This window comes from Sceloporus undulatus, chromosome 3 (assembly GCF_019175285.1).
Source record: "Sceloporus undulatus isolate JIND9_A2432 ecotype Alabama chromosome 3, SceUnd_v1.1, whole genome shotgun sequence".
Lineage (NCBI taxonomy): Eukaryota > Metazoa > Chordata > Lepidosauria > Squamata > Phrynosomatidae > Sceloporus > Sceloporus undulatus.
In genome coordinates, this window is record NC_056524.1 from 171,328,974 (window position 1) to 171,353,415 (window position 24,442).

Sequence of the window (24,442 nt, forward strand, 5' to 3'; positions counted from 1 at the left end):
TTCCGATGGCAAGAGGTTAGCAGTGGGGAGTCCCCAAGAATCTAGTCCGAAAGTTCAGATTTCGGTTGAGAATGACTTTGGGGATTTTTAACCTATCTGTGAGCAAACTTCTGTTACGGACATGAATAGAACTGGTCCACCTAATGATTTATAGATTGTAGCCTAAGGAAGTTAGAAGCTCTGTTGCCATTGAACTTCATAGAACCATATCCCCTTTGCTTTGTAACAAACAGATACTGAAATAACTCCGGGTAGTTCAATCTCAGTTCAAGTGTATTGCGTCCACACTTCACAATTTCTTTTCCTTTTCCTTTTCTTTTTTTTAATGCAAGGAATATAGGCCAAAATCCAATTGTAAGTCTCAGCCAGACTCAGCCCACTGAATCAATTAAAGCTCGGTGAATCAACAGTTCTGTAAGTACCAGTGATTCAACAGATTGACATTTCGGACTATAAACTGGGTTGAGGCCTAAAATTGTATTTGTTGATTTTCAATATATTTTAAAAATAGGAAATTGGCTGTTCAATCCAACAAATTCAGTCTAAACAGTTGGGGCTTGGCAAGTTCCCAGATCGGGTGTTTTTGTTTTTATTTTTTTTAAAAATCTGAGATTTTTTTTCCCACTCAAAAGGCTGAAAACATCTTGAATATGCTTCAAAATGCAGTGATTCTTGCCCCTGAACCCCGATCCCAATGTGTGTGTAATCAGCCAAAAAATGGCACGAAACAAAACTAGAAAAGTTGTGATGACACTTCCAGAAATGTTGGAAGCAATGCTGCACCCTGTAAGAAGGGCAGAAAATGGCCTCCATCTCCCCTGCAGTTGCCCACCTTTGTTGAAGGGTAATACCTTTAAACAGTGGATCAAAATACATTTAAGCATTGGATTTTTTAAACATATCTAGATGTTGTAATGCCTTTCTGATGCGATGCATCTCAGATAATGGAACAAAAACATATAAAAATTAATACTTTAAGAAAAATGTATGCAGAAATTTGAACTTTATGCAAAAATATATTTGAAAATATGTACTTTGTCAGAAAAATTTAAAATACATATTTTAATAAAACTTGACAGGTTTTTTAAAAAGTCTCAGATCGGTTGTTCAGTCTACTGTGAATTGTGCTAGGAGCTACTTTTTGAGGGCTGTACATACGTACAGCAGTTACAGTCAGTTAACAGAAAAGTAAATACACTACAGCCAACAAATTAAAGGTAATGCAGTGATTGTTTTTGGTCACATGATCACAATTTCCTTCACCATAATAAAGGGTCCACCAAATTCTGTCTGCCTGCTAATCGTTCTTTCCTTTGAAAAGATTCTCTCAAGTGATTAAAGCAGCCTTAATGTTTAATAGATTTGCACAGGGCAATTAATACTTCCCTGTATTGCCATGCTGGAGATTAGATAAACATATAATAAAAATAATTAGGCAATGAGCAATATAAATGTTATAGCCTTTAGTTAAATTGGTGTAAATTACTTTTAGACGGTTCACATTTTCTTGATAAAATTAATTTTTCCTTTTTTAAAAAAATGCAAATTACTATCTGGTGGATCCAAAACACATGAAGAACAGATTTATCTATCTATCCCTAGCTAGTGATCCCTTCTGCATTAGGTTGCAAATGTTCTTCCTTGATAGAACTCTTTCCAACTCTATCTGCCTGCCAGGGAATGATAGTGGATGGCAGAAGATTCTGAGGAGTGTTTGAGGATGCACATACTATATAAAGTAAGTACTGACTGGTCTACAAAATGTGCTGGGAACATTGGTTGTTGTTGTTATTTTGAATTTCAGCTCCCAGAAGCCTCAGCCAGAATTGCCACTGGTTACAAAGTCCAAAACAGCTGGAAAGCAAAAGGCTGTGAACCACTGTCCTAGAACAAACATAATTTCTCAATGGGGACAAATAATGTGGACATGTTACCCATCAGAAAAACCTATCTACCATTGCTGGTTTGCTTGTTGAACAACCTGTCATGAGCTGTCATATAAATATAGCTTAAATAAAATAAAAACATTTGTTGTTATGTGCCCTCAAGTTGACTTTGGCTTATCCTAGCAAAGTTTTTTTTTCTTTGCAAGATTTATTCAGATATATTCATCTCACTCATTCTGTAATATAGCTTACAGCACTTTGTTTCTCTGACAGTCTCCCTTCCAAGTACTAACTAGGCCTAACCTTGCTCAGTTTCTGAAATCAGACAGGATCTAGTGCCTTCAGGATTACTGGTCTATCACAATTTCCTTCCTTGCAGCAAACTTCCCATAGTCCCACTGGATAAAAGACAAGACTGGAGGAATTTCATTCTTGGAGCACTCATAACTATTCAAAATAAAAACCAGGGAAGTCATTTTAATTTAACTTTGTCCCCACTTGACCATGGAAATCCACCAGGTGACCTTAGATAAGTCACAAGCTCTCAGCCCCAAAAGACCCAATGACAGGTTTGCCTTAAGGTCACCAGAAGTTTGAAATGACTTGAAGACACACAACAAAGTTAAAAAAAACACCACAGGAGGCATTCCTTAAAGCAGTGATGGTGAACCTTTTTGCCCAAACTGCAACCCAAAACCCACTTATTTATTGCAAAGTGCCATGTCCCTCTGGCTTTCTAGTAAAAAACTCTGGCAAACTCTGTGCTGGGACAATGGCACATGTGCCCACAGAGAGGGCTCTGAGTGCCACCTCTGGCACACGTGCCATAGGTTCGCCATCACTGCCTTATAGCATATGACTATATGGGAATAAGTTGGATAGTCATTTCATGGATGTTATGTATGATATTGGAAATGACTTAGACAGAGAGGAAAAGTTGAAGAGGATAATTCTCAGGGGCTTCTCACCAGTGACCTCATCCATGCTCTCCTTGGTGAGATGATCATTCTGATTCACCCACTCTCCGTTGCACTTAAAGTAGATCTGGGTGGCTGGATTGGCTCTGCAGATTAGCTCCACTGGTTTGTTCTTAACAATGTAGGCATCTTGTGGCTCCAAGAGAAAACGAGGAAGGCTCTCTGCAGGGGCTGAAGGGAAGGAATCTGGAAGCACCTCTCCATATTCAATCCCTGCAACAACAGAGGAGAAAATAGTGGGGAAAACAGGTTAGCTCTACATGCTTCCAGAAGTATAGCATTCGATCACTAGTTCTTGGTTTTCAAAGAGTAAACAGAGTACCAAAAACATTTCTCTCATGAACTCTGAAATCCTCATCAAGCTGCAAGTTCCTTTGCATAGCTTAAACAATAAACACATTTCTTATATGTACTGGTAAGCCTCATCACTCCACATTTGTTACTTTTCAGTCCTCTTTTGGATTCAGTCATAACTGGAGCCCTCTTCATATATTCACCAAAGGGGACTTTGCTTGAAGTAGGAAGGGCGATGGGGATATGCACTCCACTCTCCCCTCTCCCTTCCGTACTTCCTCATCCTAACAGTGATGGCCTGGAAAATGATGGCAGATTCAGCAGAACCCCCTGCTCAATTCAATCTAATAAACCATTTTTAAAAATTAAACCAAGATATTCAGCCAGGAAAATGTCATATTACTTTCTTTGATTTGGACAACAAAAATGTAATGAAGGCATCTGAGGAAGTAGACCAAGTCTACAAATATTTATGCTACAACTTCTTTTGCACAGTTGGTCTCAAAGGTGCTACAAGATCCCTTTGCAAGGAAACCAGGTTAATCAATGGGGGGTCATCCTAGAGAACTAGCAAATGAAGAAGTGATGTCTGAAGTTCAGTTTTGAGACCAAGAAATAAATCTCACTTGTTACAAGTGATGAGCAAGTGATGGCAGTAGCTATGGCTAAGGGACTGAACCCAAATGTCCATGATTCAATCATGAACCCAGTAGAGAGTAGCATGAAAGATTCTTTGCTTCCTTGTCCCATCAGCAATATAGCAATGCTACCCAACAGGACTTTTGTCACAATTACAGAGCCATAAAACATCATGAATATTCTAAATCACTAAAGAGGCACTACTACTCCCAAATGTATTACAGATGCATGTTAGGGATCCTGATTATATGCTCCAACAGTTTAGCAATGAGTAATAGTTGCATGACAAAAACTGGAGCCAGACTGGCAGGCCCTAAGAATCACAAGATATTCAGGGCTGGCTGCCTTACCCCTGGCTTTGAGCCCTGAAGAGGAAGGCATACTCAGGCTCTTGGGAAAAACAGCACACTCCCTGTAGAGCCTTCCACACTGAAACACACAGAGGTACAGGGGCGGGGGGGGGGCGGTGGTGAGAGCACAGCAGAGCTTGGCAAAATTACTCTTTTGTATTACAGTTCCCAGAATCCCTGAACATCATGGTATACTGGCCACCTTAGCTAGGGGATGCTAGGAGCAGCTGTTAACAGTAAAGGATGATGTGAACTGCAGTCCAATAACATCTAGAGGGCCACAAATTCCTCCTAACCTGATGTACAGTCTTCAACTGTTTGGTTGTGATGCATATTTTGGCCACACCATTACATTTTGTGAAGAACTTCTTTCTCTATTTTTTAAAGAAGAAGAAAAGATAAAGAAGAGAACTGCACATGTGCCCAGTTCACATATAATACAACCAAATGACATAATAACAGTAAATGTGGGTCTTATAATGAGTGAATTAAAGGTTAGTCCATGATCTGACAGCACTGAAAGACATAAAAATATTAAACAAAAATTAAGTGGTCATCAATGGGTGGGGGGGAGACAAAACAGAGTGATGCCAGAAAGGTTTCCCATCCATTTCTGCTGGGCAGCAAAAAAGAACTTAACAGTGTCCTCCACTGCCTCCAGTTCCACAGGGTAAAGGATACATTGGTACAATCCAAAGAAACACCAGGAAAGCTGTATCTGCCAGGAACAGCTATACATCACAGGCTTTGCCTTTTGAGTCTGTTAAGAAACTAAACCCAAGGGAGCTTGGCAGACTGGGCAGGCAACCCAAGGACGCTAGAAGTGCCTCCTAAGGTAAAATCAGGCTGTGACAACCCATCCACACACCCCATATTCACAAGGTCAGCCATTTAAAATCCACTTAGGAAAATTGACTTTCCATTTCCATTTTAACACAGCACTAGGGAAAGCAGTAGGACATTTGTCATAATCCATTAACTGCTCTTTTGGAAACACTGAATTAAACTCCAGGCTAATCTCTCTCTCTCACTCTTTCTCTCTCCCCAGCCTCAGCCTGTTTCTCTCATGGTTCCTCCCTAGTCTCCTCCTCTTTGCTGCTGCCCAGCCTCCCCCATCTAATTTCATTTGCAGACCTTTAATTTTCTCAGCACCTGACCAGTTGCAGAGGGATGCAGAGTAATTGGGGCACACAATGCCCTCCTGGCGAGGTCTTGTGAGCTGTGCACAGCTGCTGCCCAAAGCAGTTAGCTGGCTATCTAGGAAGATCCCAGAGCAAAATGGAGGAGGTGGGAAGTTGGGGTGCCAGCAGGACAGATGCTTTTAATGATGAATGGGCCTTTTTGGAGCTAAAATGGAAAAAACTCAAAGTCAAGATCATTATTAATAAAATGCCCTACAGTGCTGGTCCCAGAGCTAAAACACACAGGCGCCATGATTACAAATTTTTCTCTTCATTGGCCTGTGGTTTGGACTTTGAATAAAAGCTATTTGTGTTGTGTGTGTGTGTGTGTTTTAAAATACTTAACAGAGGGAACATCTGGCACTGAAGTCTGATAAATGGCAAGATCGTCAGAATTCTCTAGTCTAGTCCATAAGAGCATGTGGAAATGGGAAAGACACAGCAAGTTGCTGTGGTGACTTTTTTTAAAAAAAGATAAAATTGTACATCATCTCCCAATGATTAAAAATGTGAAAACACATTTCAAGAAGTTCAAAAAAGCATATACTTTTTATTTCTAAAAAGACCCACCATGTTTTAGTTTGGGTCCTTCAGGCAGCAGATTAGAAAAACATGCATGAATCTGAGCAATCAGCCTCCAAAGAGCAGTTCTGTCACTGTAGTTGGGAAATACAACTCTCTGAGATTCAGAGACTGTGTTTTTGTTTTAAACAGCATGCCCCTCTCCCCCAAACTCTCCTGTGAATATTATGGTACATGTTGAGGACATGCTGCAGAGCACCTCGTTCTGTCACATCTCAAAACATTCACTAGGACCAAGATGCATTGTTAAGCATCATGCCATAAGAGAGGGGAAATTGCAGTACAGGTTGCATTTGCACTGCAGAATTCATGCAGTCTGACACCATTTTAACAATCATTGCTCCATGTTTTGGAATTCTGGGATGGGTAGTTTTGTGAGATATTTTGCCTTCTACGTCCAAGAGCTATGGTGCCAAAACAAGCTACTAATTCCAGGATTCCATATTATTAAGCTATGACGGTTAAGGTGGTGTCAAACTGCATCATTTCTGCAATGTGGCACTAGCTTAAGAAAGGGTTAACACATTCCATATCGTTTTGTGGAACCAGTTGCATTTCTCGAACATAGCGGGTGAGCAGTCAAGTCATAATGCACCACGTCTGTGGCAGACAGGACAACAACGTAACAGAACTCAGCAGAGTTACTTTCAGCAGTGGAACAGCTCCAGCACATCTTAGCGCCATTATGAGGCTGGAAGATTCCTGCCTGAAGTAGTGATGGGTGAAATCTGAACATTTTCTTCTTTTTTTAATTGACTGATTGATTGATTTTTACCACTAGCAATTTAATATGCAATCAAAATCAAAGTGACATACATTCAGAAAATACATGCAGAACATAAAGAAACAGAGAGAAGAAAAAGAGAAAAGAAGAAGAAAGAAAGAATAAAATATAACTAAAAGACAGTATGGTTGTGATCTCCACCTGCCCATCTTAACTGTAATGAAAAGAAAAAGGAAAGAGATAAGGAAGAAAGCATTATTCTTCCATTACAGATCTATGAGCAGACATTCTACTTGTTTAAACAACCAACCAATCACATTCTTTCTGTTGAACTAGTGACAGAAATGTGTGACTTTTGGAATTTCATTTTAAAAAATGAAGCAAATAAAATACATAAACATCTGCTCTGGCCAAGTTCAAGTATTCCCAGGATGGGGAAAGGACTGCAATGTCAGATGACACATGCCTGACATGTAAATGTTAAATATGATATTAAAAATGATGAGCCTATCCATGGGAGGTGGCAGGGGTGGGTGGGAAGGAGGCAGCATCACTAATCCAATAGTCCAAACATGCTTGAATACTCCTGGATTCAAAACTAAGGTTTTTAAAACCCTTTGCTTAGATAGGCAAATCTGTCAGTTTCATTCTGTCCAACATTTAGTTCTTTAAAAAAAAAAACCAACAACAAACTACATTTTTTTTATCTCAAATTTATGAAGAACTCAATGTATTGAAAGTTTTGGATTTTTTAAAGGAATCAGATAAAATTCTCCCCAATCTCTGGCCTGAAGTCTAATGAGTCTTCTCATTATTTAACATGTGAAGTCTGAAGGATGTAGAATCCAGTCTACTCCAGTAGCTGCCATTAGTCCTAGCCACCACAACCAGTGGGGGGTGCTGAAAGGAATCACAGTCCAACAACTGGAGGGTCAAAAATTGCCCACTACCCCAGTTCAGAGTTTAGAAAAGTTACTTTTTTAAGGATAGAACTCCCATAAAACCAGTGTCCAAACTGTCTGGGAGATATGGGACATTGCAGACCAAAAGCAAACTTTTCATATCAGTTAGGGGACTTAGGGAATTCTAGCCCAAGAAGTAACTTCCCCAAGCTCTGTCTTGCTTCTGCTCTCCCAGACATGCAACAGACACCTCTCAAATGGAAGGTAAGGTTTGAGAAAAAGGTGCAGCTTAACCCAAGAGGCTGGTGACATACCAAAGCCTATGTACCATCTCCCTGACTGCAACGTAGAAACACAGATAAGGCACATAAATATTGATTGCTCTCTTTGCTGCCTCTCCTTCATCTGCCTGAAGAAAGAAGGCATTTATACTCTTTGCCTGAGCTGCAGGCTGTTTTTATGACTTTGTTTTACAGCTATAATGCCAGGATCATTTATAAAGCAGGTTTGTATATAAAGAACGTAAACATTAGAAATCCATTAGTCTCTTAAAGTGCGTCTGGCAAAATTCTCCCCCAAGTCACTTCCCCTCCCTCCCTCCCCCTTTGGTAATCTCCACGTCCTCTTCCCAGGCTTGGCTGAGGGGAATTTCAAAAGATTACAAGTGCTTAAAGATATATTATCCTTGGCCAGGATTGTAATACAGGCCTGAAGCTACCAATTAAGTTTCTTGTGCTGCTGGTGGTTATTCCTCCCCCACTTTTCTTTTGCTTGGTATGTGTGCAAGCATGTGTGCGTGCATATATGGGCAAAGTATCCGAATTAAAATCCCAGGACGCAGGGCTAACTGTACTGTACTTTCCAATTCACCTCTACCTCTGTCATGTAAGGAGAGCAGCCATTCATCTCTCAGCTCAAGACATTCTTTCATTGGGAGCCTCTAACACAGGGCACCTGAGCTGGTGCCGAAAGATATCGCTCAGCTTAAGGGATGTCCCTTATGCCTGAACATGACAGCTCCATAGGACATAATGGACACCCTCTATTTCACAACAGCCTAGCATAATACACAGAAGATCACAGAACAGGATCTGCCACTTCCCAGTCTTCAGAGTCCTTTTGGTCCATACAGAATGTGAGCTTGGAAATTAGATGTTAACCATTGGGTTGCTGTCCAAAGAACAGTGGCCCTGCTTCTCACCTCACCCCAAAATTCCCCACATTAATTAAGGGGTAAACTCAATTTATGATGTCAGTATACGTCAAATTTTTCTGTACTGGTATCAGCCAAGAGAGTGCAGCATGGGACAAGGAAAATGTGCAGAAGAATGGTAACATTTCTCCCTGACAACATGGGGCCCTGAGGAAAAAGAGACATGTATCTGCAGTGCCACAACCTATGGCTCCAGCCTGAGATGCAGTAGTGCTACTCAAAGTGATGGTTCATTGACTAGTGCTCATCTGTATGCCATTGGCTGCTGGTCAAAAGAAACAGTTGCAATGGGTGCAAATATGGTACTAGTCCACGGTACAAAAATCTAATAGCATAAGAAGCACCAGTATATAGACTTCTGATGTCAAATTTCAGACTTATGAAATCTCAGATACATTGGAAAAGTTACTTGTTGGGCTACAAATCTCTAGATGGCCATGCTGGTTGGGAATTTTTATAGTCCAAAAAGTAATGTTTCCAAGCTCTGAATGAGACAGGGTTCCAGTTTACAAGCAAGAGTTCATTTACACAGGATGCAGAAAAAATTGTGAATTTTAGAATGTAAGGCCTAAATCCAATTGTTAGTCTCAACTACATTAGGCCCACTGAATCAATAGGGACATTAAGTCAACATTTTCTAAATTCCATTGATTCAATGTGTCCATCTAGTTCAGACTAACAACTGGATTTAGGCTGAAGCAAATTTTGATGCCAAGGCCCCAACTTCACCTCAAAACATGAAGACTTTCTGCATGTTGACAATGTATTGCAAGATGACAAAATTAGCACAAACTAACATGATTGCAAAAAGTCACGTGGAATAGCTAATTCATTTATTTGGCCTTGCAGGGGTGGGGGAGTAGCTGACAGACAGCTTCAATTTTTTACAAGGCAATAAGCACAACCTCTTGGGGTATGTGAAAAGCTCACTGCTAATCTAAAGGAAATCAAGTAATTTTCTTATAGCTAAGTAGACACTTACTACTTCTTCACTGATTATAATTGAGGCTATCTGGTCATCAGGAGTTCTCTATGTGAATGTATGTTCTGAAAGGGGAGAATGGGAGAAAATTTTGAGAAAATTGCAGGGTTCTGGAATCATCCTATTTCTCTCTCCCTTCGGTGATCTGAATCCACTGCCAGCCATTTATGTCTGCCCAAATAATCATTTTAGTGACCACAGGAAAGGAGAACAGGCTCCTAAAGAGGGCACAACGGCATCCTGAATTATCACCAGAGATCAGGCAAGGATGGCTTCCTGGAATATGTAGTTATCAGTCTTCTAAGCTAACCAGAGTTTTGAAAAAATTGCTGTTTGAATTACAACAACAACAACAACAACAACAACATGCTGGTTGAGAGACTTTGGGGGCGAGTCCAAAAAGTCATATTTCCCCCCAAGCTGTTTTTCTCATTTGGCATATGCAGCCCCAAGAATGCCACACAACCCTATGCTTCATCACAGCTACTTTCTCTCACATGAACATAGCAGACATTAACCCTGCAGTAAGAGCAGCAGAGTCTGTCTGTATCCATGCATTCAAACAAATGCATAAGGGTGTATACTGTGTAGGTGGCTTCCCCCTCCCAAACACTCCATATGTGCTAGTTTTGCCTCTTCCACTGCTGCACTCTGTGCATTTGGTGTGAAGGCCTGAAGGAAGATTCTAATAGCAATCAGCTTACACTTTCTCATTGCACAGAACATGTGAAGGTCAGAAGTGATGTCGGCTTATACATAAATGGGGGTAGGGAGATTTGGTTTTGTCCTGAAAGTTGGAAGGCTATTCAGGCCAATTTGGTCAGGAGGGTGACATTAGAAGGTGAGGCTCCTCCAAGTCCTCTCCCCATGTCCATTCCCACTTTCTCTAGTCAGAGAGATTTGCTTGGGGAAAGTGTCTTTATATACCATCCCACTGGATGGTGAGGGTTGCACAGAAGCAATTCCACTCTCCTGATCAGTTTCCCAGTCAGAAGCTTGAGCACAGCAGGGTGCTCATCTTCAGTCTGTGTTATCTTCAGTCAGAGGAATGACAGGATCTTGGCTGGATTCTGATAACAGCCAGGGGCTTCTTCTGTGTTAAGGTTGCATGAATCCACTCTAGGCTTTCTACTGTGGTTCAAAGGAGTTGTCCAAAGTGCTGAACCTTTTTAAAAATTCATCATAGTCTTGACAGCACTGAGGACTGTCTGTAGTCCTGACATTCATCTCCCCACTTGAGATAAACATAAGCAATGGCCTTGAGAGTCCACTTATGTCAGCACCCTCAACTCCAACAAGCAGTGGTTTTCCAAGGTGTCAAAGCTGGCTTTCCCAGCACCTGCTCTCCTTCAAAACCTTGAACTAGAGATCACAGACTCATATAATCATAGAAAGCTCAAGGGCTATCCAGTCCAACCCTACTGCCATGCAGGAATAAACAGTCAAAGCAACCCCAAAAGATTGTAATCCAGCCTCTGTTTAAAAATCTCCAAAGAAGGAAACTCCATCACACTCTGAGGGAGTGTGTTCCACTGTTGAACAGCTCTGTTCTTCCTAATGTTGAGGTGGAATCTCTTTTCCTGCAGTCTGTATCCATTGTTTTGGGTGCTAGCTTCTGGAGCTGCAGAAAACAAGCTTGCTCCATCCTCAATATCACATCACTTCAAATATTTAAACAGGGCTACCATATCACTTCTTAACTTTTCCTTCCCCAGGCTAAAAATACCCAGCTCCTTACGTTGCTCTTCAAACCCATCAGCATTCTGGTTGTCCTCCCTTTGGACACACTCCCAGATCTTGAGATAGACCCTCTTCCACTGCTGTAGGGCACCTATGGCCCCTCCCATACAAGAGCCATGGGAGAAAGAGCTGGCTGAGATGTAGCAAGTGGAAGATTCCTTGACAGCTACGCTGGTGTGTTCTTGTCATATGCCTTCAGGCTGAGTATGACCCTGTCCTAGCATCTTCTTGACAAGTTTTCTTCACAGGAAGTTCATCATTGCTGTCCTCTAAGACCAAGAGTGTGATTTGCCCACTTGCCCAAGGTCACCCACAATGGGTTTACATAGCCAAGGGAGGAATTAAATACAGGTTTCCTGGAATCTTAGTCCAACAGTCAAACCACTACACCACACTGACTCTCATGTTGTGTAGGAGCAAGCATTTTTTTCTCTCACACAGTCTCCAAAAGCCCTTGCTTAATTCCAAATAGGCCTCCCTTTACTATATACACTTGACTATAAGTTGACCTCATATATAAGGTGAAAGTAAATTTTGGAGCCGAAATTATGAATTTTGATATTACTCATTCATAAGTCAAGGGTAAAACACTGGGGCATATAGTAAAGAATCTAAAAGATGAAGCAAAGCAAAACAATGTCAAAGAACTTACAAACTCTTTGTGCTCACTCTTAAGGCTGGGTGGATGAGAGGGGATCAGTGCTTCCAGGACAGATTATACTCTTCCCTTTCACCAGGGGATGGTTCCTTCTTTTAAATAAGAGTTAAGATACAGTACTTACATTGACCTGTGTTAAGCTGCCTCAGGTTTTTTGGGTCAATTTTTCCACCTAAATTTCTAGACTTTTACATGAATATATACATTAGTTGCAGAAACAGTGCAGTCAGCACAACCAATAGCCCTCAGCTACATGGAGTTTAAAACAGCTTTATGTTTAACTACTTGCTATTATTGTTATGTGCCTCAAGTCAGCTTTGACTTTGGTATCCCTATGAATGAAAGACTTTCAAGAGACCTCGTTATTAATAGCCCTGTTCGGCCTTGCAAACTCAGGGCTGTGGCTTCCTTGACTGAGTCAATTCACCTGTAGCACAGTCTTCCTTTGATAGCCAAAGAGGATCAAAAACTCCATCCAGGTGAATGATCTTTTCTCCATCTGTCCTCTGCCAGCCTGCTTAGTTTGGTTAAGCTAAGGGTTGGGGGAGTGAGTTTCTTCCTCCTCTGAGACTAGCCCAAAAGGGCAGCAGTTGGGCTGGGAGATCAAAGTGACCATCCTTCCTCCACTACATTACTTTTTCAGTCAACTTAAAAAACAACAACCCTCAAACCTATTAAGCAGACAATAGCCTGCATTTCAACACTGGTCAGGAAAGAAAGGAAGAACTAATTGGTCTATTTATCTATCTATGCTAACAACTTCTGAGGCCTCATTTGCAAGGAAGATTTGCAATAAGCCTCCTGTGAGAGATGGCAGAGTCTGTTTCAGTAGGGCAGTGAATTTGATGTTGGTTTTAGTCTGAACTTTAAAGGATCCATCCAATGGACCAAACCATATTCTCAAAATAGGTTCAGCACCTTAGACAGGTCCTTTAAAAGTTCAGGATAAAATCCAGATCAGATTCACCACATCCCTGGCATGGGACTCATTAGCCATCAGTGGTTGACCAAAAACCGTCAAAGAACCAACAACCATTTTGCTGTTGTTGTTGTTGCTGCTGACCGTATTAACTCAAATAATGTAATATGTCAGGCCAAGAGAGTCCATACAAAACAGGTAAAATGCCAACTGGGTAATACAGCTGACATTGGGGCCAGGAGCAAAATATCTGTGCCCTTATACAGGCTAATGCTGTTGGTGTTCAAGTGAGCTGCAGAGGGGTTGGAAGACAGAAAGGAGGATGCTGGGATGGCGGGGGAAGAAAGGGGTGGAAATAGCATGCAGACCACATTTATCATAAGTAATCAAAACAGTCTTTCAGAGCCTTCGTTCCCAACCCTTGCTCATTCCAGCCAGTCCGGCCACCCACTGCATGGGAAACCTCTTGTATTCTTTCCACTCAGCTGATGCTCTCAGTGGGGGGGAAATCCATTTATTATTTTGGAGGGGGTGGGGGTGAAATGCACACAAAACAATCTCCTTCCTTTTCAAACAAGATGTTTTGTGGGCAAACGGATTGATCATCTTGGCTCCTGCTCATAAATCTCTATAAAGAGCCTTCCATAAAAAAAAATTAGCCCACCTTCAAACAAAAGCTGATAGGTTTAGAAAAAAACAGCTGTCTGAGTGAACTATCCATAGTTACAGGTAGAATCTGCCCCTCACCCCCTACTCAGAAAATAGTATTCTGCTCTGTAATTTCCATCTGGTTCATCAGGACGCAGGAGATGTACTAGCCTTTCAGTTTTTTGGGGAAACAAAAGTAGCAGGAAAGCAACTCACACAAACAACAGGCGAGAGGCTAGTAGAAGAGCAATGAGAAGCAGGCATGGAATAGCCAGACTACAAATGCAGAGGCTCTGGTGGCCAAAATAAGCCTATAGCTACATTGCCCAAAGTACTATATGGCAGTACTTCTCATGCTGCTTGATGTGATGCCATGGACTGGTATCATATTTGTGCCATATTATTATATTTGCATTTCCCCCCCTGAAAGCTTCCTATGGCTTAGAAGCTCAAAACTTGCAGACTGGCCTCAGTTTACAGTTCATTACTTTGAATAGCAATGCTATAACATACCTCATTTTGCTAACTATCTGGGACTACCAAAGCAGCAATGGGGGCAGGCTCTTGGTCTGAGACAGATTACCACATGGAAAAGTCCCATTTTAGGAACTACAGCTCCCAGAATGTGGGGGTGTTGTTTACATTTCTATGCTTCATTGCACAGATGTTGGGTCATGGGCTGGTCAGTCCTGAATCTAAAGGCTGTTTGTTGGAGAAGAAAGCCATGCTGATTATGATTGTAGTACAGGACAGACTGGGGGTGGGGGAGTGGATAAAAGGTAGGAAGGACAGTGGCAAAGAGGGATACTGAAGTGGAATAGTTGATCTATGCTGTAATTTAAACATTAACATATCCTAGGACAGCTCTTGAAATGTTTCTTTTAACCCTAACCCCATCTCCACTTAGTTCTCTTGACCTTTTGCCAACCCCCCAAAAGATATCCCCATTTATGTTTTATAAGAAACCTACACCCTCTGTAGACCCTAAAGGCATCAGATCCTGTCTGATCTTGGAAGCTAACCAGGGTCAACCCTGATTAGTACTTGAAAGGGAGACAGGTACTGTAGACTATATTTCAGAGGAAGGAACTGGCAAAATTACCTCTGAGGATTCCTTGTGTAAGAAAACCCTATGAAATTCATGGAGGTGTCATAAGTCGACAGGCAGCTTAAAGGCACCTATGCAGATACAGAGACCTTCATGCTCAACATGTGAAGAACTAGCCCCAAAACCCCACAAAAACCTATGTGAAGAACTGCAATGCTGCTAGGTGTGGAGCAGGATTTACATGTATGCCTACATGTTCTAACCATTTAGCCCTCTCCATGTTGTATAGTTGAAGCAGGCAAGACCTGATAGTGGTAACTCAAGCAACATACTCTCTGCAAAGCCTTAAGGCTTAGTGGTTCCCTTATAGCCTCTTGTTAACTCCTTCTTCCCTGAAACCACTCTCCCCCAGCCTGTTCTATACACACAGTTCTTTTTATTTCAATCAATTTAAATGATCAATGCTGCCTCTAACCAGAATATTGCAAACTTTCTAGAGTCTAGAAATACTTTCCTAAAGTACTATAAATGATCTAGAACCCATCTTTCTAAACTGGTTGCTCTCTTTGATTTGAAGGATGAGCTCTCCCATCATTCTGAGCCAGGATCTGGGCCAGCTCTATTCTAACATACTGTATAAGGAAGATGCTGGCATGGTAAGTCCGGCCTGGCAGTTCAATCTTTCCAGCTTTACATTTCTGAATGTAACTAAATTGAGTGGATACTTTAAAATTATCCTCAGCCTGTTATGTACTGTCATTTTGTGGTATTAATTGGCTTTCACATTCCACCCCAGAGGAAATCTACATTTTTGTTGCTGATGAAACAGTGCCCAAGACTGTAAAAGCACTCTGAGGTGTTTAGAGGAGATAAAAAGGTGCTATCATGAAAATGAGAGCCATTATAAAGAACCTTCTACACATATTAAGCTGAATCAGTTTCATTTAGAGATGTTGTCAAAGGGGAAAAAAAGCATGTCCTGGAGAAAGCTTCGCCCAATGCAGAATGTTTGCTGTGCAATCCTCTGTGTTGTCAAGGATCCATTCCATTATTATCCTGATACTCCATGTCCTGAAATCCAAGGGGGTGCTTGCATCGACAGCAGGAATGGGAATCACATACATCTCCAGATGTTGTCAGACAACTGGTCCTAGCAGCCTTCTGTAGGTAATGGTGAGGAATGCTGGAAGCAGCAGTCCAACAATGTCTAAAGAGCCATATGGTCAGCCTACAGAAGCACAGGGATAGGCAATTTGCTATTCTCTGGATGTTTTGGACTACAGCATCCTTAAAACCCAGTAAAGATGACCAGTATTCAGGGATTATGGGATCGGACATCCAAAATGTATGGAGGGCACAAGGCTGACTATTTAGGTATGATAATTTGGGTATGTCTGGCATCCTGACAAAGGGTTTCCAAGATTTTACTGTGCATGATGTGATTATACTCCAATATTCAGCTGATTCATAGACCCACAATATCCACTTTTAATCTGCCACCCTATATACATTTGCCTGAAGATCATGACCATCTGAGGCTCAACATTATCTCTAGGGAAGAAAATAAAATTTTAGTAACCTTTTCTTATCATCTTCGAGGAGTAAATAGTCTGACCTAGACCCACATTTAGGTTTAGAAGGAGTAAATAGGAGTAGTCTGACCTAGACCTACATTTAGGTCTAGGAGGAGTAAATAGTCTGACCTAGACCTACATTTAGCCTTGCTGCGTTAATTGCAGATGCATGGATTCACTAGCGAGGTCAATGGGATTCCCTAAGAAGAGACCCAGGAGAGGGATTAGATAGTTGTGCTATATCCCAAGCATGTTATAACCAGAAACTAAAGCACAATGTTTGAACAACCTCTGACTTGAAGCAAATGCAGAGTTTAGTCACAGAAGCAAGTGGTATCAGATTCCCTTCTTATTTGAACTATGATTTTCTACTAAATCCTGAATGTAAAACAGAGAGCAGATCTATTTTTCAGTGACTGCCAGGGGAAAGAAAAAGCTCCTATGCCACAGAAAAAGACCTCTTCTTGTCATTGTGTGAAAATAAGGCAACACCGTGTGCTAGGGTTAATAACTTGAGTTTCCAAGATAATAAACCGTTCCACCGAGTTAAAGGAAATTGTTCCCTCTTCTTGTCTTCGTTCAAGACTAGAACAATGACTGTCTTACATGACTAGGGCTTAATAATGCATGGGACTTAATAATGCACAACTGGGCAGACACACTGTGATCGCACTATTGAGTCCATTTAAAGGCGTCACCAGAAACTGGAACTGTGTGGCTTAGTATGACCAGCTTTGAAAAGTAGTAAAATGATTTAACCTCTGTTTAGTTTGGGTGTCACATATTTTGCAAGAGTGGGGTGGCAGGGAAGAAGTGATAAAAATAACAATAAAAGAATGCATTAGGTCCCACTTACCCAAGATTCCTCCCTCTCCTTCTCTCCTCTCTTTTCCTCATGAAACAGCCAGTGAGCAAAGACTGAAAGATTACAAAGGTCCTCTGTCTGTAGCTGGGAAGTTTTGATTGTTTTGCCCTACACTGTGTTTTTCCTTTGTTGCTACCAGTGGGTCAGGGCCTCTGTCTCGCTTTGCCTGTCTATGGCCCTATTCAAAACATAGGACAAATCCCTTAGCAGAGGGTGTTGTGGAAAAATCAGAGAAAAAGAGAGTGAGAGTGGTGGAAAGGAGGAAAATTTCCTTCAGGACTGTTCTGAAGAGAGGAGTGGAGAAAGGCAAAGGAAAACAACAGATGAGAAGCAGGGAGCTAGGGACTGAGGAGGAAGAAAACAGCTCAATACATGACACATATCAATAGACAGTACTCAGAGCTTTCTGCTACATTTGGCAATTTGGGAGCTTTCTCTGTGGTGACAAAAGGCCTCTGTAAACAAGTCCATTCTTGCCTCACCAACGTGTTCAATGAACAGCTCTGAAAAACTCAGATTTACATGCAAGATTCAGCAAGTGTGAAGGCGCAAATCTCCTATTCTCTCCTTTCCCTATCCATCTGCACACTCCACAGAGCTTTCTTGCAGCTAGTAGCCTGAGCAAGGCTTTCAATCTTTGTTTGTGTGCATGCATATGTGTGTAAGGAGGGGGAAGTTTAAATGTTGACTTCAGTGCCATCATGATATCACAACACCTCTAGGACAGGACAATCAAGATTATGGCACTATGCAGTGCAAAACCAGCACTAGCCTGGGATGGAGCAAAAACATGGGCTTGAAAAATATTTCTGTCATCCTGTGAAATCCTGGGATTTGAGGTTCAGGCATTTAGAAGTCTCTTTGAATTGTTGGTGGCAACAGGATAGGTGGGGATTGAATAGTAACATTGGAATCCCCCAAAGGAATCCATGCAGCCCATGGGCCACACATTTTCCATTTCCAAAGTAGCTGAATCCTCTATGTTTAAATACAAATGGAGGCAATCACATATCCTAAAATGTCTGTGTCCAGCAAAGTAATCTTCAGCTCTCCCACACAGGCTGCAATATCCTTTATCACCTGTACTTCTTTTTCTTATTCATAGAAATTCCTTAATATATTCCTTACAGTTTAAGTAGCACAATTTATGCTATTGTAACTTCCCCTTAGTTAAGGTTGTCATAGGAGAAAAAGAAGAGGCTTTAGAAATTGAGCATTTTTCTTCTAGGCCAACAGATGCAAATGGATAGATCCCTTGAAACCTAAGCTATCCTTAAATACTTACTAGGAATAAATGCCACCTTCCATACAGTAGACAATTTTAGCAATGAATAAAGTACAGTAATAATAATATGGACACTTAATAATGAAGTCTAGCAGAAGAAGTCAGAAGCTGACGTTTCACTTCAGTTTGGTTCTGAAATTGGGACTGGACCCTTTTTTGCCTAACCAATTCCAGTGCAGAATCTGCTGAACTGCACATTTTTTAAAATGCACCATACTTAAATTAAATACGTATTTTAATGTATTTTAATCACAAAATACACATTTCTAATGCATCCTAAACACACATTTACATGTTTTGGGAGCTGGAAACTCATAGCAAAATTAAATCTGAAAGGGAATGTATTCAAACTTACACATTCATTTGGGGATGTAGAGTTTGAAGTGCCTCACTTTGAAATGCAGACCAAATGAAATCCTTGGGATGATCACATGATGCTCTAACTAGCATATAATGGAACCAGCTGCTCACATACCATCACTTTCTATGTGGGTTACCAAAGATGCCCCTATGTATCTCTGTTCCCTTTTGATAATACTGGCTGGACACTAATGAAAACCTTGGATTCAATGCACAGTTCTTGTTAATGACTCTCCTTTTGCTGGCTTTTTAAAAGGGATTCTTGATAATAAAGAATAGCTATTTCACACAGTGTTACTAGATCAGAAAACCATCACTTCGGAGAATTAGAAGGGAATTAAAAGGAGAAAGGGAAAAGACACTCCTTTCCCCACCCTCTCTTCCTGAGAGGCTCTTTCTCTTGGTCTTCAAGCAGGAAAATGGTTAGTGTGCAATATATTTGATGGGATGCATTCTGCACATTTTAATCTGCTGTTCTTGATCCGGATTACACACAACATCTGTTTCCCAGTGACTTATTTGCAGATGTCTGCAACTACTGGCTCTTCCAACTTGTAAAAAGACTGAAGACATCACCAAACTGCAACAATGGGATAGAGTGGATTTAAAAGCACATGTACACAGGCACACCTCCCTCCCCCACACCAAACGCACTGTTCAAAAATAAAGATGCCAACTTAATCCTCTGCAGCATTCCTCCCCACTCAAATCTTCCACCTGTCTGTTGTCTTAAATTTGATAGCAACTGCCATCTAGCCACAGGCCAAAACTCTGCAAAGAAGCATTAACGTCTCTTCCTCCTCCAACCATTATCCATCAGAATGTGAGAAGAGTTTATCTCATTGTTAGTGATCAAGAAATGTGCCAGCACCCATTCCCAATGTTTGTTATTCCCTTCCCATCCACCCGTTGTCCCAGCCTCCAGTTTTCATGAACTTTCATGCACATGCAGGAAGGAAGGTAGATAGGGGGTACCGAAGAAACAGAAACACAATACACACACCGATATTCACTGGACCTACCTAATGGCTAAAGCCAAGCTGGATCTGGACATTTAAAAAACTAAACAAAGACAGAAATTTTCATCACATGTTCCCCTCTTCAAACAATGTGCATTTCTTCAAGTCCATCAGTGGCAGTCAGTAATGGGGAGAGGAAAAGCATGTCATAATAAGGGCTGTTGTGCAGAAGAAGCAGGCTATAGCTCTGTCTTTTTTTGTAACGGAGCATTTGTTCTGCCCAAACACTTCTTGCTTGGTACAAAATGCACAAACCCTCCAAGTCAGTTTGCATATCAACGCAATATAGGAGAGAGAGGAAAGGATGTGCACACATTTTAGTGTGCCCCAGCAACTTTTAACCAGTTCAAGAATTTAAAAGAAGCCAATAAAACAGAAGCACAACTGAAGTGCTGTTTCATCTTTTTATTTTACTCTTTCTCATTCATTCACTTTCTCTACTTAGGTTCTGTTATCCCATCGTCCTACTGCTTTTAGGACGAATATATAAATAGACCTGTTTACGGATTAGTGCTTGCTGCCATTTTAGTTTATGAAAAAATGCTGTGAAGAAACAATACATTTTACTCCCCTGTCTTCAATGAGCTAAGCTACCCTCCCCAAGAAAATGAGAATAGAGAGATCCTATCTCAGATCTCCACTATTACCACAAACAGATATACTTGAGAAGGTAAGGAATTCAGTTTTTGCTGTATGATATTTGGACTACAGGTCCAAAATAGCCACATTTACGTGATAAACAGGGCTCACCCAAGGCATGTTGAGCCTGAGGTAAATGGTAAAGTGGGACCCACCTCCCCAATTTCATGTAGAGAAGCAGACTAGACTGGCAATAGAGAAGCAGACTAGACTGGCATTGTTTCCACGTGGGCAATGGGATAGTGCAACAATGGCAATGTTGATCTGCCCCTCAATTTGAGTAACTCTCTAACACGTGAGGTGCAAGCCAATTGTGCTCCCTTTAAAAAGGCTATTCATAGTGCTCATCACTTTTTTTGAGGTGGCCCACACAACTTAGTCCATGAGGAGAAGAGATTGTTAAAAGACTTGGAGAAACTGTCTCCTGATATCATCTACCCCCTCAGCAGGTCACTTCATTCCCTAATGGTAGGCTTGGCTCTGTTAAGAAAGGGAAACTGAAGAAAAGGAAGGAAGGAAGGAAGGAACTGACTTATGTACGTATTCTCTGTTTGGGATTTTGGAATAGCCACCACCATGTTACTGTACTTTAGATAGAAACTTTGGTGCTTTTCATGGCATGGTAGTTTGTCACAGCTTCTAAGGGCCCAGCTAGGCTACAAGGGCTTCTAAAGAGTTTCTAAGTCATATTATAACACATTTGCTTTTGCCACAGCCTATGCCACATGATAATTTGCAGTCCAGACCCTAGAAGTGGGGGTTTGGAAAGGGAGTCTCTTTACATGGGAGTGAGGATGCTCTTGCCTGAAGTTATGCTTTTAGGACCCAAAGCACTCTTGCCTCTTTAGATTGCTGTAGAAAAAGTGCCTAATTAATGCAGGCATCCCCATTCATCCCTCACCTTCCTCATAGGGGTGTTTTGAGGCTTAATTAATGTTTGTTCTGAGCTTTGAAATCCTCAGATGAAAGGCCTGATAGAATTGCAAAGTGGTGTTGTTAAGCTTATGCTAACCCAGAATGTTCCCTGCCCCGTAGGCAACACCTATTATGATGCCATCCTGCTGAGACAAGGCAGCGTGAAGTGGCTCCTGGGAAATTTTCTGAAGCTGAGCCCACAGCTGCTGGGAGAGCATATTTTTCAAACAGAGCTGAGTGTGACATATGTGCAAATAAGGAGCATCTATTAAATGTTTCTGGAACTTTTCCTGCTTACCAGGTGGTATTTTGTATGTGTTGTGTGTGTTTTAAAAATTATATCCATTCTTTTAGAGTTCTGGATGTTAAAAAAACAAGAGCTGTCAAATGGCCTGCACGCAAAACAATTAAAGTTCTCAACAGAAAAGAACACAAAGGGAAGCAATTGTGTGTGTTTTTGGAGGATAAAGTTTGTTTTAAGAGAAATTGGTATCTTTGGCTAAGATCCTCCATGAGTCTGCAACACTTGAGCAGGATGGCTTACTGAAATCTAAGTCAACTTCAAGCCAGTTAACAACAAAATGGTGATTCTGAAGGTATCTGCTCCCTGATGAGGCAATAAGGGACTTTATTTTCATTTCAGAAAACTAGTGACCAGTAGTGCAGAAAAGGAGAAAGGGACCACTATTCAGCTTCTCCTTCTGTTCCCTAGCAGCATTTCCCCCACTTTGGAGAGCTGAAGCCCTCCCACGCCCGGCCTTGAAGTCTTGTGGTTCTGTGCTGTCAAATCATTTCTGACCTATGGTTAAAGAGCTAAAGGTGTGCTTCATGTAAGCATGTGAAATTTTCTGTGAACATTATCTTCTATTTCTCCAAATCCCACCTACCATTTTGATCCCTTATTTCTTTACATATGGTGTCTGATAAAGACTTTGTGGCACATTTCTGTATGAAAATTTATTCCCTCCCCCCTCCACCTGTACACACTGTTTAATGCATTCCCTCAACATACACATTTCCTATGCATTTTCCTATGGACTGAAGCATGCTTGTATGCACTTTAAAAATTGCAAATTGAGTCATGCACATTTATTTGTTCATAATTAAAAAGGGAAGAGGGGAAAACAACTATTGTTTGCATTTCCCCCCTAGTGGCAGCAATCTGAAAGATATCTACACATGTTAACAGTTTCTGAGACACAACGTTTTATTTTCCATTCTGTTTTTTTAATCTGGTCAATAAATGAAAGCTTATTTTTAGAAGATATGAAAGAGTAACAAGGATTGCTGGAGCAAACAAAGCCCTGTCCTATGTGAAGAGCAGCAGGATGGAACTGGTGGGTCTAGCTCTCCTGCCTAGGGTTGGGAATTTTGACTGACATTTTCTTTAAACCCTGCCTCAAAGATGCATGGGAGGAATAAGACCAGCAGGAGGATTCCCTCCTGACACGTTAGGAAAAATTTGTCCTCTTACATGAACTGCTGAATGGGAAAATCTAATAGTAGCTCATGCAAGGATGCAACTGACAAACAGATCTTTCCAATAACAATTGCTAGTGTACTATTTTCTGGATCTTTGCATCTGAAGGGGTTAGAATGGCATGCGCACTCAGAGCCCTCTCTGTGGGCACACATGCTGTCACCGTAGCACAGAGTTTGCCAGAGTTTCTTACTAGAAAGCCAGAGAGACATGGCACTTTGCAATAAATAAGTGGGGCCTGGGTTGCAGTTTGGGCACTCGGTCTGTAAAAGGTTCACCATTGCTGGGTTAGATGATCTTCTTGGTACAACTGGAAGATGACTGGGAAAGCCAGAACAATGGCTTATACAGAGAAGAAATGTGTATGCTGCTGTCTGAGACAGAGTGCGGTGGATGGGGAGTACAGTGGTCCCTTGTTATCCGCTGGAGTTTGGTTCCAGGAACCCCCATGAATAACAAAATCCATGGATGCTCAAGTCCCATTAAATAAAATGGCATAGCAAAATGGTGTCCCTTATATAAAATGGGAAAATCAAGGTTTGATACTTGGAAATTATACTTTTTTTTAATATTTTCACGCCATGGATGCTTGAATCTGTGTATAAAAAATCCGTGGATAAGGAGGGCCAACTGTACTTTACATCCATAGGAACCTCACAGTACACTAGCAATTGACCAATGACATATTTACATTCCCCTAGTCAGAAAACAAGGGGCTGGAACCAGGAACCATTGCTCCCTATACAGGTTGCCATGTGTGGTGAGCTATCAGAAATGAAAACTGGAGTATCCTCTATGAAAAGACCTATTCCTAGTTTTAGGAAATGACTCCATGCCCCTAGGCTGGACATTAGGCTATTCTGGGCAGGAATGGCTATAAAAAAGGATTTCAGACAGAATCCTGTTAAGTGATATATGCACATGTGTCAGTTCCCAAAGCGTATATCTCCTCTTATAGAGAGACTGCGTAGCACCTTTTGAGACTAACTGAAGGTAAGAAATTGGTAGCATGAGCTTTCATAGACTTGAGCCTACTTCCTCAGATGCGTTTTGGTCTCTTTTTAGACAGGGCTCCCTTTAACCCCATCTAAAAAGCTCTTCCCGAGGCAGGTGCCAATATGAGGGGAAGGGGTTGCCACTGCACACCAATGGGGAGAGGGGGGGAGGAGAAGGGAAGTAGGCAAGACAGATGAGGCACCTAGAGAGAATGTGCCCTCATTTCCCTTCATCTCACAGCTGAGATCATTTGCATCTTTCGCTTCTGAATGGCTTCCTCTCTCCTGCTCTTCCCCACTAGTATGGAGCGGCAACAATGGTGGTGGCAGTGGCAGACTCTCCCAGGGCTTGAAAGCTGCTGAGACTGGGGTGGGCATGGAACAACACAGTAAGTGTTACAATCTTGTCCTTCCTGGATGCTGAAGGGATTGTTTGAGGAGCAACGTCTAACTGCCACTCACATCCTGCCACAATGCATGGTTGCCTTCTAACAGCTACTGAAGGCTTCCACCTGCCATTCCCTAAAATTGGCCCTACTGGAACCTTTTTTTGGACATATGACTTCA

The 24,442-nt window shown here is 41.4% G+C and overlaps 1 protein-coding gene across 2 annotated transcripts in view; it reads right to left on the bottom strand.

Moving 5' to 3' along the window:
• Positions 1–24,442, bottom strand: part of UNC5B (unc-5 netrin receptor B) — a 206,366-nt gene that overhangs the window by 59,636 nt on the left and 122,288 nt on the right. For both annotated transcript variants that reach the window (XM_042459922.1, XM_042459921.1), the window contains exon 2: positions 2,855–3,076. In XM_042459922.1, coding sequence (XP_042315856.1) covers positions 2,855–3,076 — 222 coding nt within the window. The remainder of the gene's footprint in view (positions 1–2,854; positions 3,077–24,442) is intronic.